Genomic DNA, 17,239 nt, shown 5'->3' with positions numbered 1-17,239 from the left:
GATTACAGTGTTTTCACTACCTAAATTATTTACGTCTCCGTGGTTATTCTTTCTCTCTCGGTTTATAACTTTCTATAGGTAAACAAATTATTATGCTTATACCCATCCGGTCTCGACCTACGAAATTTTCATAATACGAAACTAGCATTTAATCTCAACGGATGAAAAGTTACAATATTAAAAAATTGAATCTTATGATATGTAGTACAAATTATGATTGTTTCGACGGGTAATTTTTCAAACGCTCCTATGGGCTCATGCACTCGACCACGTGATATAACACGGGCAAAGTAAGAGTCGCGCACTTGGAAACAAAGCACTAAACACAGACGAATAAAACTACATTCGTTCCCTCTCGTGTCAAGCATAGATACATGCCATTTCCTGAAGGCATACTCCTTACTTTACTTACGCACATGATAGCGTTGCACGCGAGATATGCTTAAAAAAAATTCAAGGGTTCTTTGGGGGTCTCTTGTGGCTTCGGCGCGGACTCTACGTCACTTAACGAATTGATACCACGACCCCGTTGGTGTTATTGATGTTTATTTGACAGCCGCGCATTTTGATTCCCAAATGGGTTATACTCGCGGAAGAGGTTATCCTGGGATGAGGGCCAACCGTGAGCGCGGGCGGTATTCACGCGGCTGCAACAACAATAACCGGTAAAGTTTTAAACAGCCGAGGAGTGGAAGAAAGAACCCCGCGAACGTACAAGACAACACAAACCAAATGATGGCTGCTTGACGTCATGCGTGTGTTTTGCGGACGTTTATTTATTGAGCAATATTTCTCGAGTCTGCAGCTGACGGAATAGGAAAAAGAAAAAGAAATATTTTCAATATACTTTATGAAATTTTAAGAAAAGGGCTTTTAACGTCAAAATGGCAACTATCGATTAGTGACATACATATATGTGCGTTATTTTTATTAACTACAGTTGTTGTAATACTACTCTTTACAATCATATTGAAATTTTAAATTCAGTAATAAATTATACCGATTAGTGTTATCTGCTGATATACACGATTATCAATAATTTGTATATTATAGTATGAATAATGACATAATATTAACAATGTATTCTCCAACCTCATAAAATATGTTCGCTACAAAAAATGAAGATAAATTTATTGACGTGTTAACACATTTCTTTTTTAATCCGCAGGTCTGGTTCCAAAATCGTAGAGCAAAATGGAGAAAAGCCGAACGACTGAAAGAAGAGCAAAGAAAACGAGAAGAACACGACAGGACTGGCTCATTACAAGAACAGCTGGATCATATGGCAAAAGATATGCAACATTCGCCGTCCACAAAAGTATGTAAAATCATTATAATTAAAAAAAAAAAACATTATATTATACTTTCCCTACAGCGTATTTCCACGAGATATTTATCTTAAAAGTTTTGTTTGTTGGTAACAAACATTTAGGCAAATCGCATAATAAGAGAGAGTACCTATATTATACAGACATATATTGTTAACACATCACGCGTTGTCTCATTCAAAACCGCGAACGACAAACTTTCAAGCTTTCAGCCGTTTATCATAAAAATACGCGTTTTATGGTTCATATTATACTAGAAAAGTCCCCGGTAAGATATATAGCTTTTGAGAAATATGACCAAATGCAGCCGCAGATAATATGCAATAACAATAAGAGGTTTCAACCACAAATCTTGGTGCACAATGTTATGTTCGCCGCGAGTAGATTTATTTATTTATAGAAAACCCTTTCGGCAAACGAACCTAAATATAACGGTGGGTGATGACGGGGTTTTTGATTTATCCGTTAAGTTTAATTTGCCTCAGGTGTTTTACGTAGAGCATATCCAAATTTATGGTGTTACGATGGTGTCATCTTAACCCTTTTTAATGTATAACCGAACACTGCGCTGCGGCGTTGTACGCGCGTTCGCTGTGGTTTTCCTTCATATATTTATCACCCGAGTCGCTTGTCACCGCGTCCGCTGATTTATTGTCGCCAGTTAATAATCTCTTAACGCTTTTTCGTTAATGTCAAGCAAATAGTTTCCAGTTGTCGCTTAAAAAACAAATAAGCATTAAAAAATGAAAAAAAAGAAGAAAAAATGGAAATAAAAAAAGGGCGAACTGTAGAAGAAAAAAAACCTACTTACAGTTAACCAAAATGGTCGACGGCGCCATATTTATTTCATTTCTTCTTTTTACGACGCTCGTTTTCACAGCGAACGTAATGTATTATTTATTAACCGGACCCGCGGGTCATAAATCATGAAACCGAATAAAAACGACAGTATTACCACAGTTTCCTCCGGATGATCATTTTTCAACCATAAATAACTTTGCCATTATATTATGTTTTAAAATGAAAAAAAAAATAATAAAACAAGTACAATATATACCGCCACGATAATTCTTTTTGGCTGGACTTGTAAGAAAAGCTCTCATTTATTCGATAATAATAATGTTTGCATTTTAATATCTATTTTTCTCTCGTACAAATTATTAATAATACTTACTATTTTATGATTGTATTATGATTATTATTATTGACTAATGTTGAGTTTTTTTTCGTATTTATAGGCTAATGCGTTAGAAGGTGAACCGAGAGACGACGGGCATAGTGGCAGCGAACCAGACGAAGATGCCCGCACCAGTACAGTTCACATATCTGACCGAAGCGAATCACCTGCCAGCTGTGGCATGAATGGTGGCCCAGACGATAGGCCAACGTCACCGTCTCCACCAGGAGGGTTAGTATAATATTATAGTATTTTATCGTTCGCGACACGTTGAGAAGCAGGAAATATTATTTGGATAGGTACTGTGATACCTCTCGAATCAATATTATTTTGACTACAATTAAGAAAAAGTTGTTTACTAAGCTAGGTATAAGATTACAATAATAAAATTATTATTATTCTACCCAACTAAAGATAATTTTATTTTTTAAACATTCACCTCTCGTATAAAAATAAAATTGTTACAAATGTTATTATAATTTGATTTTAAATTTAATATAAATATATATATAGCGTACTTACAATATATGTGATCTTAAATATATCCTACATGGCATTTATCATAAGTTATTTAATTCGTTTTCATTGGAACTATGGATGATGGTAAATGTGATAAATTTAAACTATTCTATAGTTTGTATAGATTAATATGATCAACATAATATTATTTTTATATAAAATTAAACATATAAATGACAATATCGCATATTATTGCACCAGTTAATTTATATATTATGTATGTTGGCCTTGGCAATCAAACATAAATCAAAATGGTTTTTAAATTCACTTTTCGGTTAAATTTAATTAGTTTTTTAACATATCGTTTAGATTTTACTAGATAGTTTACTGCGTTTACCATAATATTATATTATTTAGGTAGGTACTTACAGTGTAGCCGGCACTATTCGTAAGAGGAACAATCAGTCTTACAAATTACCTAATTATGGAACAAATCAGTTGTACACGTTTCAGTGTAGAAAACTTAATACGTTTCAAATGTTGACAATAAATTATTGTCTAGTGTCAATGTGTGAAGTTTTTGAAAAATGAAAATAATCCCCTTTACAGTTTATGTAATAAGTATATTAACGGTACTGTGTATATAAAATAATATGCCATTAAACCGAATGACAAGTGTCCTTGGCTAATTTTATTCGATTCGAAATGGTGTACAGCGCTTGTTATGCCACGCGTCCAATTGTTGTTAATAAATCGTAATGCAGTTTAAGTGAAGATAAATTCAAATTATACTTGGTAATTGAGCCAATTAAACAATCAATTCGAATGGCCGGCGACATAGAAGTATACACTGACACGTTTTTTTTTCTTCAAGTGACAATGAAGATAATAACACTAGTAATGATTGCATTTTTCATAGTAACGTTAATTTAGGGACGTGAATGTTTTGAATGTTTTCATTTATATACTTATTAATATTGTAATTGGATTTGACAATGTTTTTTTTAATACATTTTTGTCTTATTTTTGTTTCAGGAATGGAGCCGTTGTGGTACCTGATTCGCCGACACCAAGCCTAAGTCCTTCGCAAATCCGACCACCCATCAGTGTAGCAACGTCGACATTCAATCATTCAATATTTACTCCATTCTCTTCTGAAGGGTAAGTAAATTACTATAATTTGTCAAAAGATTAACCATGATCCTTGCGAAAAATCGAAACTATTCATTCGTTCAATATCTGCGGGTCATTCGTGTTGAGAAAAAAAAAACAACAAGCTTTTTTTATTTATTTTACACCCGTACGTGTACCAACCACTAAACAGATGGCGTATACACGTATATGTTCATGTGGCTTATGGCTAGGCTACCCTTTTTCTCTCTTAAAATTGTTGTGTTAGCAGATTGTCCGAAATTGAACAAAAGACTCGCTACTGGGGTGTTCTCTGAAGGGTCGTTCTCACTGCAGTGATGCGGTTGTCGCAGCCAACTTTTTTGCTTGTTTTGTTTCCCCCTATCGCTAATTTATTATGTAAAATCGCATTATAAATTATAATATTATAAATATTATATACATCGAGTTGCTTTTCAAATACGCGTATCGATTCCGTTGAAAAATTAAATATAACGTGAAAAATTAACCATTTAAAAAAAAATCAGTATTAAACTTAATCAGAATTTAAAATGAAGTTTTAAAACGTATCCACCAAAATGAACACGTCATTAGAAAGACATGTATAATATTCTATCTTACGTTAATTTTAAAATAAACATCATAGATGTTTCGAACAACACATTAATTTGAATTGAAATATGTTATATGAGGATAATTTAATACTGTCTAAAGGATAATGAGTAGATAATTTAAATAAAGTTCTACCAACTCCCCCCGACTTCGTATACATGTATACATTATATATATATATATAATATATACATTATATATATTCTATATATACACGATATGATAAAATTAAGCTAATTGTAAGTAATGCAGTATACATGCATTTCTTAATTTCCCAAGAGAGCATGTTCTATAGATCAAGAGGTGTGCATGTACAGCGTGTACGCATTTTGATTACCATGATTTTACACAAAACTGTGACGATTATATTATTTTAATAGCATTAATAGTATTACAATCACTATATAGACTATGATATATATAAAGTATAAGCCCTTTTCCATTAGTTATTCGTAATGCAAATAAAGATATTAATAATTAATTTTTAATTATATCCACAAATAGTTCTTTTATACTTTCACAATTCTGAGTGTAATGAATTTTCCCTTTTTATACTATCGGAACATCATCGAAAGAACGTTTAATGTAATATATAGTTCAAACTTACACAATCTATTTCATCTGTCCAAGCGCTCCATATTTATTGTTTATTTTTTATTTCTACCAACTCCCTGACTTTTTTTATTACATTCTGTTTACTTTTTTTACAGCTTTAGTATCAGTAATTTTTCTATGCTTCAAAATAATATCTGTGGGTTTTTTTCATAAATATTTCAATTGAAATTTTTAGAATTCCATTAATAAATTCGTATAAACGTTAGTCATGATTAATCATGTCACATACTTTATAATATACACTTGAGGTTTTATCTTTTCAATTTCAGTTTGTTGTTTACGGGTTTCTTATTTTTTTTTTTTACCTCAGTTGATTTATCGCGTCCTCAAATGACTCAAATATTGTTTGAAATTATTGTGTCACACTTATTCCTCCACACTTTAGTATTCTTTTATTTGTAACATTTAGAGTACTGTAGTATTTTTATTTTTTGAGTATCAACCTACTTATAAAGGACATGTAACCAAAATCACACCATGCTTTTTTTTTATCAAACTTAAAAGCTTAATACATGTTTACTTAATGTTATACATATATATCATATATATATATATATACATATATATAGAAAAGTATTAAAAATATTACTTGTAAATTACCTATGTGATAATTTCCGTTACTATCAAACTCAACAACCATCAATGACAACAATTATGTAGGTAGGTATTTTTATTTGTATACTTCTTAATTTGCATGTAAAGCCACTTATATTTTTAATATTGTTTTATAGCTATAATATATATACAGACATATTAAACGTTTTGGTTTGGCCGAAAAGTGAATGGATCAAAAAGGGATGGGTATGGTTTTGGTCGAAAAGGGTTTCGCTCCCCGTAAGATTTGATTGTTGTGAAATTTTGGTTAATAGCACTAACTAATAATATGTTTGATTCTTCTAATTTTTCGTTACAACCACCATCGCAATTTTGCCGACTCGGTGACGGATATGAAAAACTACGATAGAATAATAATAACTTTCCTTGGGACGGTCGGATCCAAAGAATTAAAAAGTTAAAACCGTACTGCGCGAGATTGTTTGTTTATAAGTACCTATTTAATACAAATACATATATAGTGGTCGCCAGCCGTGTATTATATATTGTTTTAGTGCAAGCGATTCACATGTCAATTCTCTCGCGCGCCCGACCGCCCACCCTCATCGTGCAACGCTTACATTATATTATTATTATTATTATTACTGTTGTTCCTCGCCCCTGCTGGGACAAAACGATCGTTGTTCTCTCGAAATACTCGCCCGGCGGAGACAATCGTCGGTATTATCGTGTTATTAACGTGGAAAAGTTTTTCTTTCGGTGACAAGCGTGCACGTGCTGCAAGCACCACACAAACACACGCGCACGCGCGCACGTGCCGCCTGCTACACCAGCGGTGGTCTCAGGTTACAGGAATAATTCGGTTTCGACGGCCCGCGAGGAGCACGGGTCCGACAACCTCGTCCCATACTCTGCCACCCACGCCCACACACCCCGCGGAAAACGCTGCGACGGCTATTTTATTATTATTATTATTATTGTAGTGTATCGACGATCGTCGTCGCAATAATACTATTATAAATTATACAGTAATATTATAACAACAACAACAATAATAACATATAAGCACCGTCGTAAGCGACGCGCGTTAATTCGATTTGAATCGTGCCATGTTACACGGGTAACTTTATATACGCACCGTGTACGATTCCGATTGAGTAAATACGACACCAGTGCTAACGATATTATGTTGCAATGATATAGTGATATAAACGCCCGCGTAGTTATTCGCTATAATGAATACTACTTATCACCTATGTAATACTTTTCAAATGTATTCGGAATACTTATTTAAATACATAGTGCCATTTGTATTTGAAAAACGTATTCCAATGTTTTTTTTTGGTTAGGTTAGGTTATTGTTTGATTTTAAATACAAATACGTTTTTGTTTAGTTCGATACATTTGTAAGTGAATACAAAGGGAAACTTCATATTATATTTATAAATATTTAAATTGAATAGTTAATACATACCTAGGTTTAGACGTGACATATTATGATATAGTTGTTAATTATAATCACGCAGGGTTAATTTTCAGCTAGGTAGATAGGTATACACTTTAACTATTGTATTTAATTATTTAATAAAATCTCATTATAAACTATTAAAACTATTATTGTAAAATATTATTTTAATAACAAAATTTTAAATGGTAAAATTACGAAAATATTGGCCATTCAAATCAATGAAATCTAGTGGTTAAACAAAAACAGTGATTTGTATACTAAAATAAAAATACAAAGAAACGGTATATTTTCAAAGTATTTAAAATGCATTATCAAAAAGTATTTTATATTATTAAAGATTAGGACTGTAGCTATATACTTGTTACGTATTTTTTTTTTTGTCAATCGGTGTAAACGTTACTCTCGTATTACCTTTATGCCATGTGCCCATGTTGTTTGTTTACGATTACAAAGAATACATTAGAATCGTGAACATTTTTATACATACATTCGATTCCGCCTGAATTGCAATGTTACTATTACCATATCATTTGATTGTATTCGTTATTAAAAATTATAAAAATATTATTATAGTAATTGATATTTATTTTATTATACTTAATCTACAAAATTGTGTCAGTTGAAAATGCTGCTGTCCAATAAAAAAATCACAGTGGTTTGTTACCAAATTAATCCTTATTAGATTTTCTGAAAAATTGTTTATAGTTACAAAATGTATTATTAATTATAATGAAAAAATAAGTTCCAGAACGAATATCAGATATGAAAAGAATAACAATGTGTGAAATATAAAATAAAATCAAGTTTTTCCGAATTTCTGTTTCAAAATAGAATTTTCGATTGCCTAAAACGATATTATGTAGGTACGTCACAATAATATATTTGCTTATTTATATTTTTTTATATGGCAACGATGCATTTAAAACCTTGCAGAATTGCGTTTATACGAAATTCTCTGGGCGGCTAGATATATACATAATATTATATTGCTCTGCAAAAACAAAATATACCTATTATAAGTTTTTGATCCGTTACAGACTATTTAAATTTCCGATAATGTATTATTGTAGTATTGATGTAGTATTAATGTAGTATTGTAGAGCATTGAAAAATAACATTTGAACTTTATGATTCTTATGATAGATTAATTTATAATTGAAAACAAATATATTTAATAGTTTCAATTTCAATTTATAGTAAATTAAAATAAATTGTGGGTATGGTAAAACAAACACAATATAATGTATCAATACAATTTTATTTCCAAATTAATTTTCAATTATTTGTTTTTGTATAATATTATTCTTTGCGTGTACGTAGGTACAGCATACACTATAAACAGTATACACGCACCAAAATCAATATTGAAATTAAAAATGGTTATGTAATTTGTATATTATAACATCAAAAATTAATATTTATTTGGTAAATTTAGATTTTACGTATTTGTTAAAATTATTAAAAGCTATACATCATAATATAGTATATACAATATGCAATATGCATATTAATAAAATGATTTAATGGGAAATGATGTTTACTGAATATAGTTGGTAAATAACGAGCAGAAATTAAATTACATTCAATCGCGTAATATGTACAGTTTAGTATGAATTTATTGCCAAAAATTATAATCTCAATACCGATACAGATACGTTTATTTATTCAGTACAAATTTGTATAGTCTTAAATAAGTATATAATTTACATGGGTTCGTGTGTACACGAGAAATAATTATATGAAGGTTTAATCAATTATTTTTAATTTTGTATACGATATTATAATATAATATTATCATGTATGAATAATAATAATAAATATTATTGTTATTATTATTATTATTATCATCGTTATTAAAGCAATAATAAAATTACTTACTCATCACTTAAAAACAAACGGCGTAATCAGTTGCCGTAAATTTCACGATAAAAACAATTTCGGTAATTTACTCAGATCTAATTCTACTTCCGTTTTCTCTTTGTTTCGGTTAATTTACATTTTATCCGAGTTGAATTATGAACTTTAAAATGCCTAATATCATTTGAGTACCAAATATATATCCATTCTAACGAATTACATCGAAACTTTCCTTTCAACATTTCATCGTAAATTTATTTAATAAATGCACGCACAATTAAGCAAAAACAGTAAGAAACATTTATTTTAACTATTACTTATCATAATATATACATCTTAAATTTATGGACATTATTTTACATATACTTATATAATTTTCATAATTATTTCTATGGGACATCGTTTAACTTCAATTGTTGTTTTGCTCTGCGCAAACAAATATTTTGTAAATTAAACTTAAACAATGGTTTTATAAGTTCAAATGCAACATCATATAAATGATAATTACCATGTAATTTTACTCGATAAGAGACTTTATTATCATGAAAATTGATAATAAATACAATACAAAATGTTATTTAATACTTAAATTCTAAGGTTTACGTTTATGGTTATTTTTTATTTGTTACAGCGTAGTAAGATAATACTCATTATCAAATATAATTTAAGGATAACGATACATTTATATTTTATTCTATTTTCATGAATAATTAATAAGCAAAATAACATAAAAGTTTAAAATACAATAAAATATTTTGATATTACATTGTTAAACATATCATGTAGGATGTTTGTATACATAAAAAATAAGAAAATCTGTAAATATTATGCATTTTTCACTTTAATATGTCCTTATAAAAACCATATAAAATGTGAGTCATTTCAACCTATTGAATTTACCCTAGGTTAAGTTAAACTTTTAATTGATTTTTTTTCGTTTGTTCATCTATATATTTTTTGATTATTGAAAAACGTCTTAAATCAAAAATTTTGTAAGTTCACAATATCTATAAATCACTGAAAATATTGAATGATCCACGGACTATACTTATGTCTACTTTAGTCTTTTAACTTCTAAATCGCTTTAAGACAAAACATAACCAACACTTATAAAAGTTATATGTATCTACATACTTTAATACTATAGACTTTAAAGTATCTACATAAATTGTTTCGTAATCTCGATAATCTCGTTCCCTACATGCTTATACATTGCCAAATCGGCATATGTGGGCACTAAACTTGAAAAAAAGTATCTAGATTTATGTATTTTTACCTTTATATTCTAGATACTCAATATAATCTGATCTAAGATACAAGATATATTTTTAAAAATATTCAATTTAGTAAGTAAAATTGATAAAATGTAAAATATTTCTAAGTTAATTTAGGGAGAAGAGTGATCACATATTATTTGTTCTACTTCTTAGAACTTAACCCCCTTTCGCTAAATCCAACCTCTACCTAAACAGCCAACACAAACCCTATTGTATTTAATGGTTATATGATTTTTTTTATGTTACAAATATAAAATTAACTTTTACTATACACAATACACAGTTTTATACACATTTTGTAATTTCATCAAAGAGAGAAGTATTTATTTACCAGATAGGTTGAATTACTATCAAAAGATAAGATATACGACAACAATGTCCCTAAGACTCTACGTTGCCTATTGGTACCTTTATAAACATCAATTACAATCATAAATGATACTATACATAATTATACTAGTTCCGTTAATAAGTACAATTGTGATTTTATAGGCGGTATGCGGTATAATTCAATACATTTATTTTTTTTTTATATGTAAATGTACCAGCTACCACACTATCTACTTAGATTATTTTCAAACCCCGACGTTAATAAGATAGAAAACAAGAAAAAGAAATGAAATATTCGGTATGAATAAAATGAAAAAATGTAACTGTTAACGAGTTTATAAAGAAAGACGGAAATATAACGATGAGATAATAATGTTAAAATGTTCACATTGAAGAAAAGTTTGCATAAAATAAAATAAAAAATATAAATGAAAAAAAAAAATGGAAAGAGAAAGAAAACGGTAGGATCAAGAAGAAAAAGTTTTTATTCGAAAAATTCCATCAAGTTCTTTTGACTTATTATTGCTGTATAATATATTGAGTAGTGAGTAAGTGGGTGGCCGGAGGTATGGCAAGCGAGATTGGTCGCGGAACGTGTGGGAGCGGGTAAGTGGGTTGGGTGGCAGAGAGAATTCGCTGGAAATTTTTTATTCAGTACCTACCTGCGTCGTTTGATATTGGAGCAAATTGAATTTTATTACCCGACGACGGGGCGGGAGCGGGCGCGGCGGAAAAGCAGTTTTTCCTTTTATTTCATAACTCCCAAGTTATGTATCCGAGTGCGGCGGCGTTCCTTTTGATGGCTTAAAAATATGATAATTCGCTCGCCGCGCTCAAAGAAACGATGTCAAAGGCCCCTCGTCCCACCCGGCCAGCCACTGGCGGGCGCCTTTATTAAATAACGTTATATAGTATCGGCTTGCTATACATAATATATATATTATATATACCTTCCCGCCCTTTTTGCACAGACTCTACGCCCTCGCCCAACTCCCACCCTCACAACCAATCCCTCCTCTGCAACAACGACCAAGTACAACATATATATGGATATACAGCCGTCGTCCCTCGCGCTGCAATCTAATTCGATCTAATTAACGTGGATATCTCCTCTCGTTAGCGGCTGGCTTGCTGATGCCAATTTGCAAATTATCCAAATTATGTTTGCCCGCGGCGGTCCTTTCGTTTAACGCGCGCACGTTGAGGAGAAGACGAAAAAAATGCCCCAGACCGCGTAATATATATACATGCAGTACCTATATTATTTAGACCTATATTTATTAAGGCTTTTGCGCTCTAATTAGGAAGGAAGGGGGTGTACAGAGGTCCGAAGTTCCTCTACATTTATTTTTATTTTTTTGCATACCCAAGCTATTTTTGTTTTTTTTTTCTGGAACGAGAGGGACGGAACAAACTCATACCGGTATTAATATTTTTTCAAATGTGAATGTACATTTTTGCGTATAATACTTCATATTATAATATAGTTATTAAATTATTTGGAAAATGTAATGAATATTATAATTTGTAATGTTTTTAATTTAAGTTTAGTCTATGTATATTGTTTGTTTGATAACATGCTGACCTGCTTCTAAACTATTTTTATTTCACTACACCGGTTGCGACAATCCACTTCGTCAGTTCAACGATTTCTGTTGTTCGCCGGGCGAAATAACAATGCTATCATAATATACCGTTCATATACGTTATTAGTTTTAGATATTATTGACCGTTGTTTATGAATTAATGATTTTTATGAGTCAATTAAATGTATAATCTGTATTAGGCGAGTTTAGGAAAACATAAATCCATGACCCACGTTCACTTACACAGATTATATTTTTATATTTTTCATTAATAAACATGTAGATATAGAACGTTACTTTTATGATTTTGTGTTAAATTATTTTGCACTTTGAACGACAATTTTACATTGTCATTAGATTCAGCTCCTGTAAGTTAGTTTATCCAAATTCGACCACTAGACCTTTAATGGCAACACGCTGTACGCCATATTGTTGAAGTGTATATAATATTCGACTCGATGACATCGTTATCGGTTGTTTATAGTATATTTATACGTTATTGTCACCACAAACGCGAGTGAAATAAGCAATTGGACAGCGCGAGCGTGCCGAGAGTTTCGATCATATAAATTGTAGCCGAGTGTGCTCCGGCGAATTGCAGGGGGAGGGATATTTCGAATCCTTCCACAAGCACGTAAAATCAAAATTAAACGCATTCCATGCGTATTATAACAATTTAATATAATCACAAATACGACGTAGGTACGTGTCAATATCGTTTAACACGCTTTTACATTATTTTTTTTTGTGCATGACGTACACTCTTTCTCAGTCTTCATTATAACGCATTATATTTTGTGGTCATATATTATCCGATATTAAGTTATCGTGTATAAAATATTATATTATTATTTATTTATTTACTGACAAAAATACAACCTTTATAGTGTATAAAAAATTATAATAAAAACTATAGCTAATATAAACTATATCAAAAATTAACTTTCCATAAATATAACAAAATAAACATATCGTACATAATTTTATAATTATAATTATAACCTATAATTATCTATTATACCTATATATTATAACCCATCAACTAAATTTAACTTGCATGGTATTTTTTGTTACCATTAGTATATTTTCCGACGAATAAGTCTTAAAAACATTATTAATTTTAAAAAAACTATTGATTTATGTAAAGCATATTATTAAGTATAAATTTGAAAATTAAATCGTTTCGACTATGTATAAAATATACCTAGATATTTCCGTTGGTATTTAAAATATTATACATTACAATATATTGTATATATAATAATATCATATATGCAGAAACATTATTAATATGCAAATTATATTTTATTATACCTACAATCTACAAACAGTTAATTCGTTAAAAATGCATTAATAATTTAAGATACTTACCCAATATATGCCAAAGGTATATAATAGGTAATTTACTATATTATGAATATAACTGAAACGACACGCGACGTGCGCTAAATATGTATACATTATACATATATAGGTATGTATGTATATTATTATTTTTATTTATTCTTTAAGAAGACAATGGATCCGTGTTTGACGTATGTGGTGGGGGAGAGGCTATGAGTTCACAAGTTGTGTTTAATGCGGTTTGTATAGAAAAGTTATTTGAAGTACCTGCTAATCAAAGAAAAAAAATTATTTATTAATACCTAATTAACATTACAATACGTTAATCTTTCAATTAAGTAATGTAGTTAGGTATAGTTCTATAATATTATAATAGATTATAGTTATACCATAGTTTATAATATATGAATGTATTTCGTGCCGTATATTTTTAAAGATTTTCTTGGGTTAAAGGCCTCCTCCAATATTTATAAGTTATATACTCATATATTTTTCGCACTCCTCTGATCATAGTAAGATATTATATTGTTAAATTATTGGACATAAGTAATAATAATAATTGCATTTATATAGACTCATAGACTCGCATGCTCTATAGTAAATGTATTAGATTACGTAAATTTGTGTTGGAACTGTGTCTATGATAGGCAGTGGTGTAGTTACCGCAAGGGCAACAGAGGCAACTTCTCAGGGCGCAAAATAACAAATAAAATAATATTGGTTTTTTATAATTGTAAATTTATTTAATTTGAAACAAAATATTTAATCTTTAATGTGATATAAGTGTGATTGGGTTAATCTTATAAAAAAAAAACATAAATGTGGTCACGGCAAAATTTTAATGACAAAGATCGAAGAATCGAATTTATATTAGGTAGGACGAAAAATATATTTTGCCTTGGGGCGCTGATAAGGGTAGTTACGCTACTCATGATAGGGTCCAATGCGATTATTATAAAACTATGGTACGCGAAAGGTCATGTGGTGGAAATTATTAAAAATGAATCAATAAATATTTTTCCTAATGGTTGTAATGGATGAACTAACTTTTTTTTCATGCTTTGTATAAATAGATACTAAGTACTGTTAAAATTTACCTAAATTATTATTTATGTTATAAATGTATTCAAATTTCTTATAGTTTTATTTTTAGTCATAAATGGTACACGACTGATTTGAAATACATATAATAAAATGATGCGAAAATAAAAGTTTGATATATTCTGCTATACTTAGTACCTCGGCTATGACCTTTTCACTCTCTTGCCCTGTAATATAATATGCCTCTACAGATAACGGATACCTTATATTCTGTCACATCTCCGCGACTGTCAGATAGTTACTCTTCGTACGTGGTTTAATATTTTTGGCGACCACGGATTGCTTTCCACTTACAAAACGATATCGTTGTCGGATGCTCAGAGACAGTTTAACGTCAATTACGGCCGCGTCACGGTACGCGTTTTATACTATTTAATATATATATATATATATATATATATATATATATATATATATATATATATATAATTATAATAGTGTATACGCCACGAGCCCATTGTCTCGGGCCAAGACCCGTTCACTCGCACAATGCGGTCCAGCATCCGGACGCTGCTGTCGTAGTCGTCCCGGGCCATTTGCCAGTTCCTTCCGAGTGCAATATAAACGCCCGCACCGATGACGACGACGACTACATCTCTATTAACCATTTATATATATACACACACACACACACATAATGTGTGTGTATTTTTACGAGCGCCACCGACCACCCCCGTCATATTATTACATAGAGCCACAGAGCACCCTGCGAACTTTAAAAACTTCCGGTTCCGGTCAGACATCATTGCAGTACACACGTATACACACATACATACATACGTTTTGTTGCAACGTGGATATATAAACCTAGTACAGCGAAGGCAACCGTTATGTATATTATATACAAGCATAAAGCTCTGGACTGCGAGTATAATACGAGTATATAAACTGTAAACGAGTAAAACAAAATCTATACAAAATAATAGTATTTAATACCTATAGTGGCTATATATATAGATTATCAACAGAGCCTCCTCTGAATATTTTAAGGAGTAATGGGTGATAATGATCGGTTGGTACATGGCAATTTAATGTATTAACTATATTACTTTAGTCTTTACTAGCTACGACAGGTTGTTAAATCTTAAATATATGACAAAAAATGTCTTTATTGAGGTTTGGATATAGGTGTATTCGTGTATTAGTGTAGGATGGAATATTAGATTTGCTTCTCGCAACGATATAATATAAAAACCTATACCGGTGATAGGTTTATCAATCGTTTAGGCGGTAACAAATGCCGGTGAAGCTAACTTTTGATCTGGGCTTCTCCCGCCTTGAAAAGAGGTTTTTTTTATTATGAATAATTTACTCGTCGTTAAAAAGATATATTGTCCATTTCGCATTTGAAAAAATTGACACTAATAAATATGATTATGCGGGTTTAAAGTAACTCTGCTATGTTCTCACGAGTTTGCCGCTGATCGACTGACATTTAACTATTATACGTAATACCAATGTTTTAAATTAAATCTGCCACTATGATGTCTCCGACTAATATTAATCAACATCAGTACCGTACCCAGGATTTGTTTTCGGGGTGGGCTTAAACATTCATATTCAATTCCATAGAAAAATAGGAAATAATTTAAAAACATATACTAGGGCGAATAGTGTATGAGTTATACGTATTTAAAGTTTAGACAAGCGTGAAGCGGAGTAGTGGACAAACATTTTGTAGGGTAACCCCGTACCACTCCACTCCGAGCATCTAAACTTTAAATACTTATAACTCATAAACTACTCGCCCTAAATGTATCAAAATACTCAGAAAATTGTTCTGCTTTTGAATATGAAATTAAAACTCTATGTTGTCATTTAAAAAAGAAAAAAAATTAAAAAAATATTTAAATATATAATTTTTTAGTAAAAAAGTTGTTTTTTAACAACTTGAAACTGTGTAAAAATCAAAATTTGAATATATGCATAATTTAAGCATGCTTAAAAAATTACCTTATATATACACATATTATTTAAAATAAAAGATTTCGGGGTGAGCTTAAGCCCAAAAGCCCCCCTGGATACGGCACTGATCAACATGATGGATAAAGTAAGTAAATATAGATTTACCTCCGACGGTGAAGCACAACAACTACGACCAATGGTCGTTTTCATAACACGTGACGCACAATATATAAAATTACAATTTTTTTTATAATTGTGTGGTTGCAAATGTCGCGCGTGCAAATCGGTTATTAGACACTATAACATAATAAAATATTATTTTAGGTACCAAACTACGACCGATATCGGTTTGGCCATACGCACTGACTGAATGCTATTCAACACAGTATATACTGCAGTTATCGGGCATTCCTTGGCACCGCCGCCGCCGCCGCGTATCTATATCCTTGAGCCGCTGCTGGAATATTAATTTGATAATCACCCCACCGACAACA

General features: G+C 30.8%; 1 protein-coding gene across 1 annotated transcript in view; it reads left to right on the top strand.

Annotated features, from left to right (window-relative positions):
• Positions 1 to 17,239, top strand: part of LOC113560775 (dorsal root ganglia homeobox protein) — a 41,887-nt gene that overhangs the window by 16,001 nt on the left and 8,647 nt on the right. Inside the window, exons 5-7 of the mRNA XM_026966837.1 lie at positions 1,169 to 1,318; positions 2,567 to 2,736; positions 4,000 to 4,125. Of these exons, the coding sequence (XP_026822638.1) occupies positions 1,169 to 1,318; positions 2,567 to 2,736; positions 4,000 to 4,125 (446 nt within the window). The remainder of the gene's footprint in view (positions 1 to 1,168; positions 1,319 to 2,566; positions 2,737 to 3,999; positions 4,126 to 17,239) is intronic.

The sequence above is a fragment of the Rhopalosiphum maidis genome, chromosome 4 (genome assembly GCF_003676215.2).
Source record: "Rhopalosiphum maidis isolate BTI-1 chromosome 4, ASM367621v3, whole genome shotgun sequence".
NCBI classification, from domain to species: domain Eukaryota; kingdom Metazoa; phylum Arthropoda; class Insecta; order Hemiptera; family Aphididae; genus Rhopalosiphum; species Rhopalosiphum maidis.
Note: the sequence above shows the minus strand (reverse complement) of the source record. Positions and strands in the feature narration are given on the sequence as shown.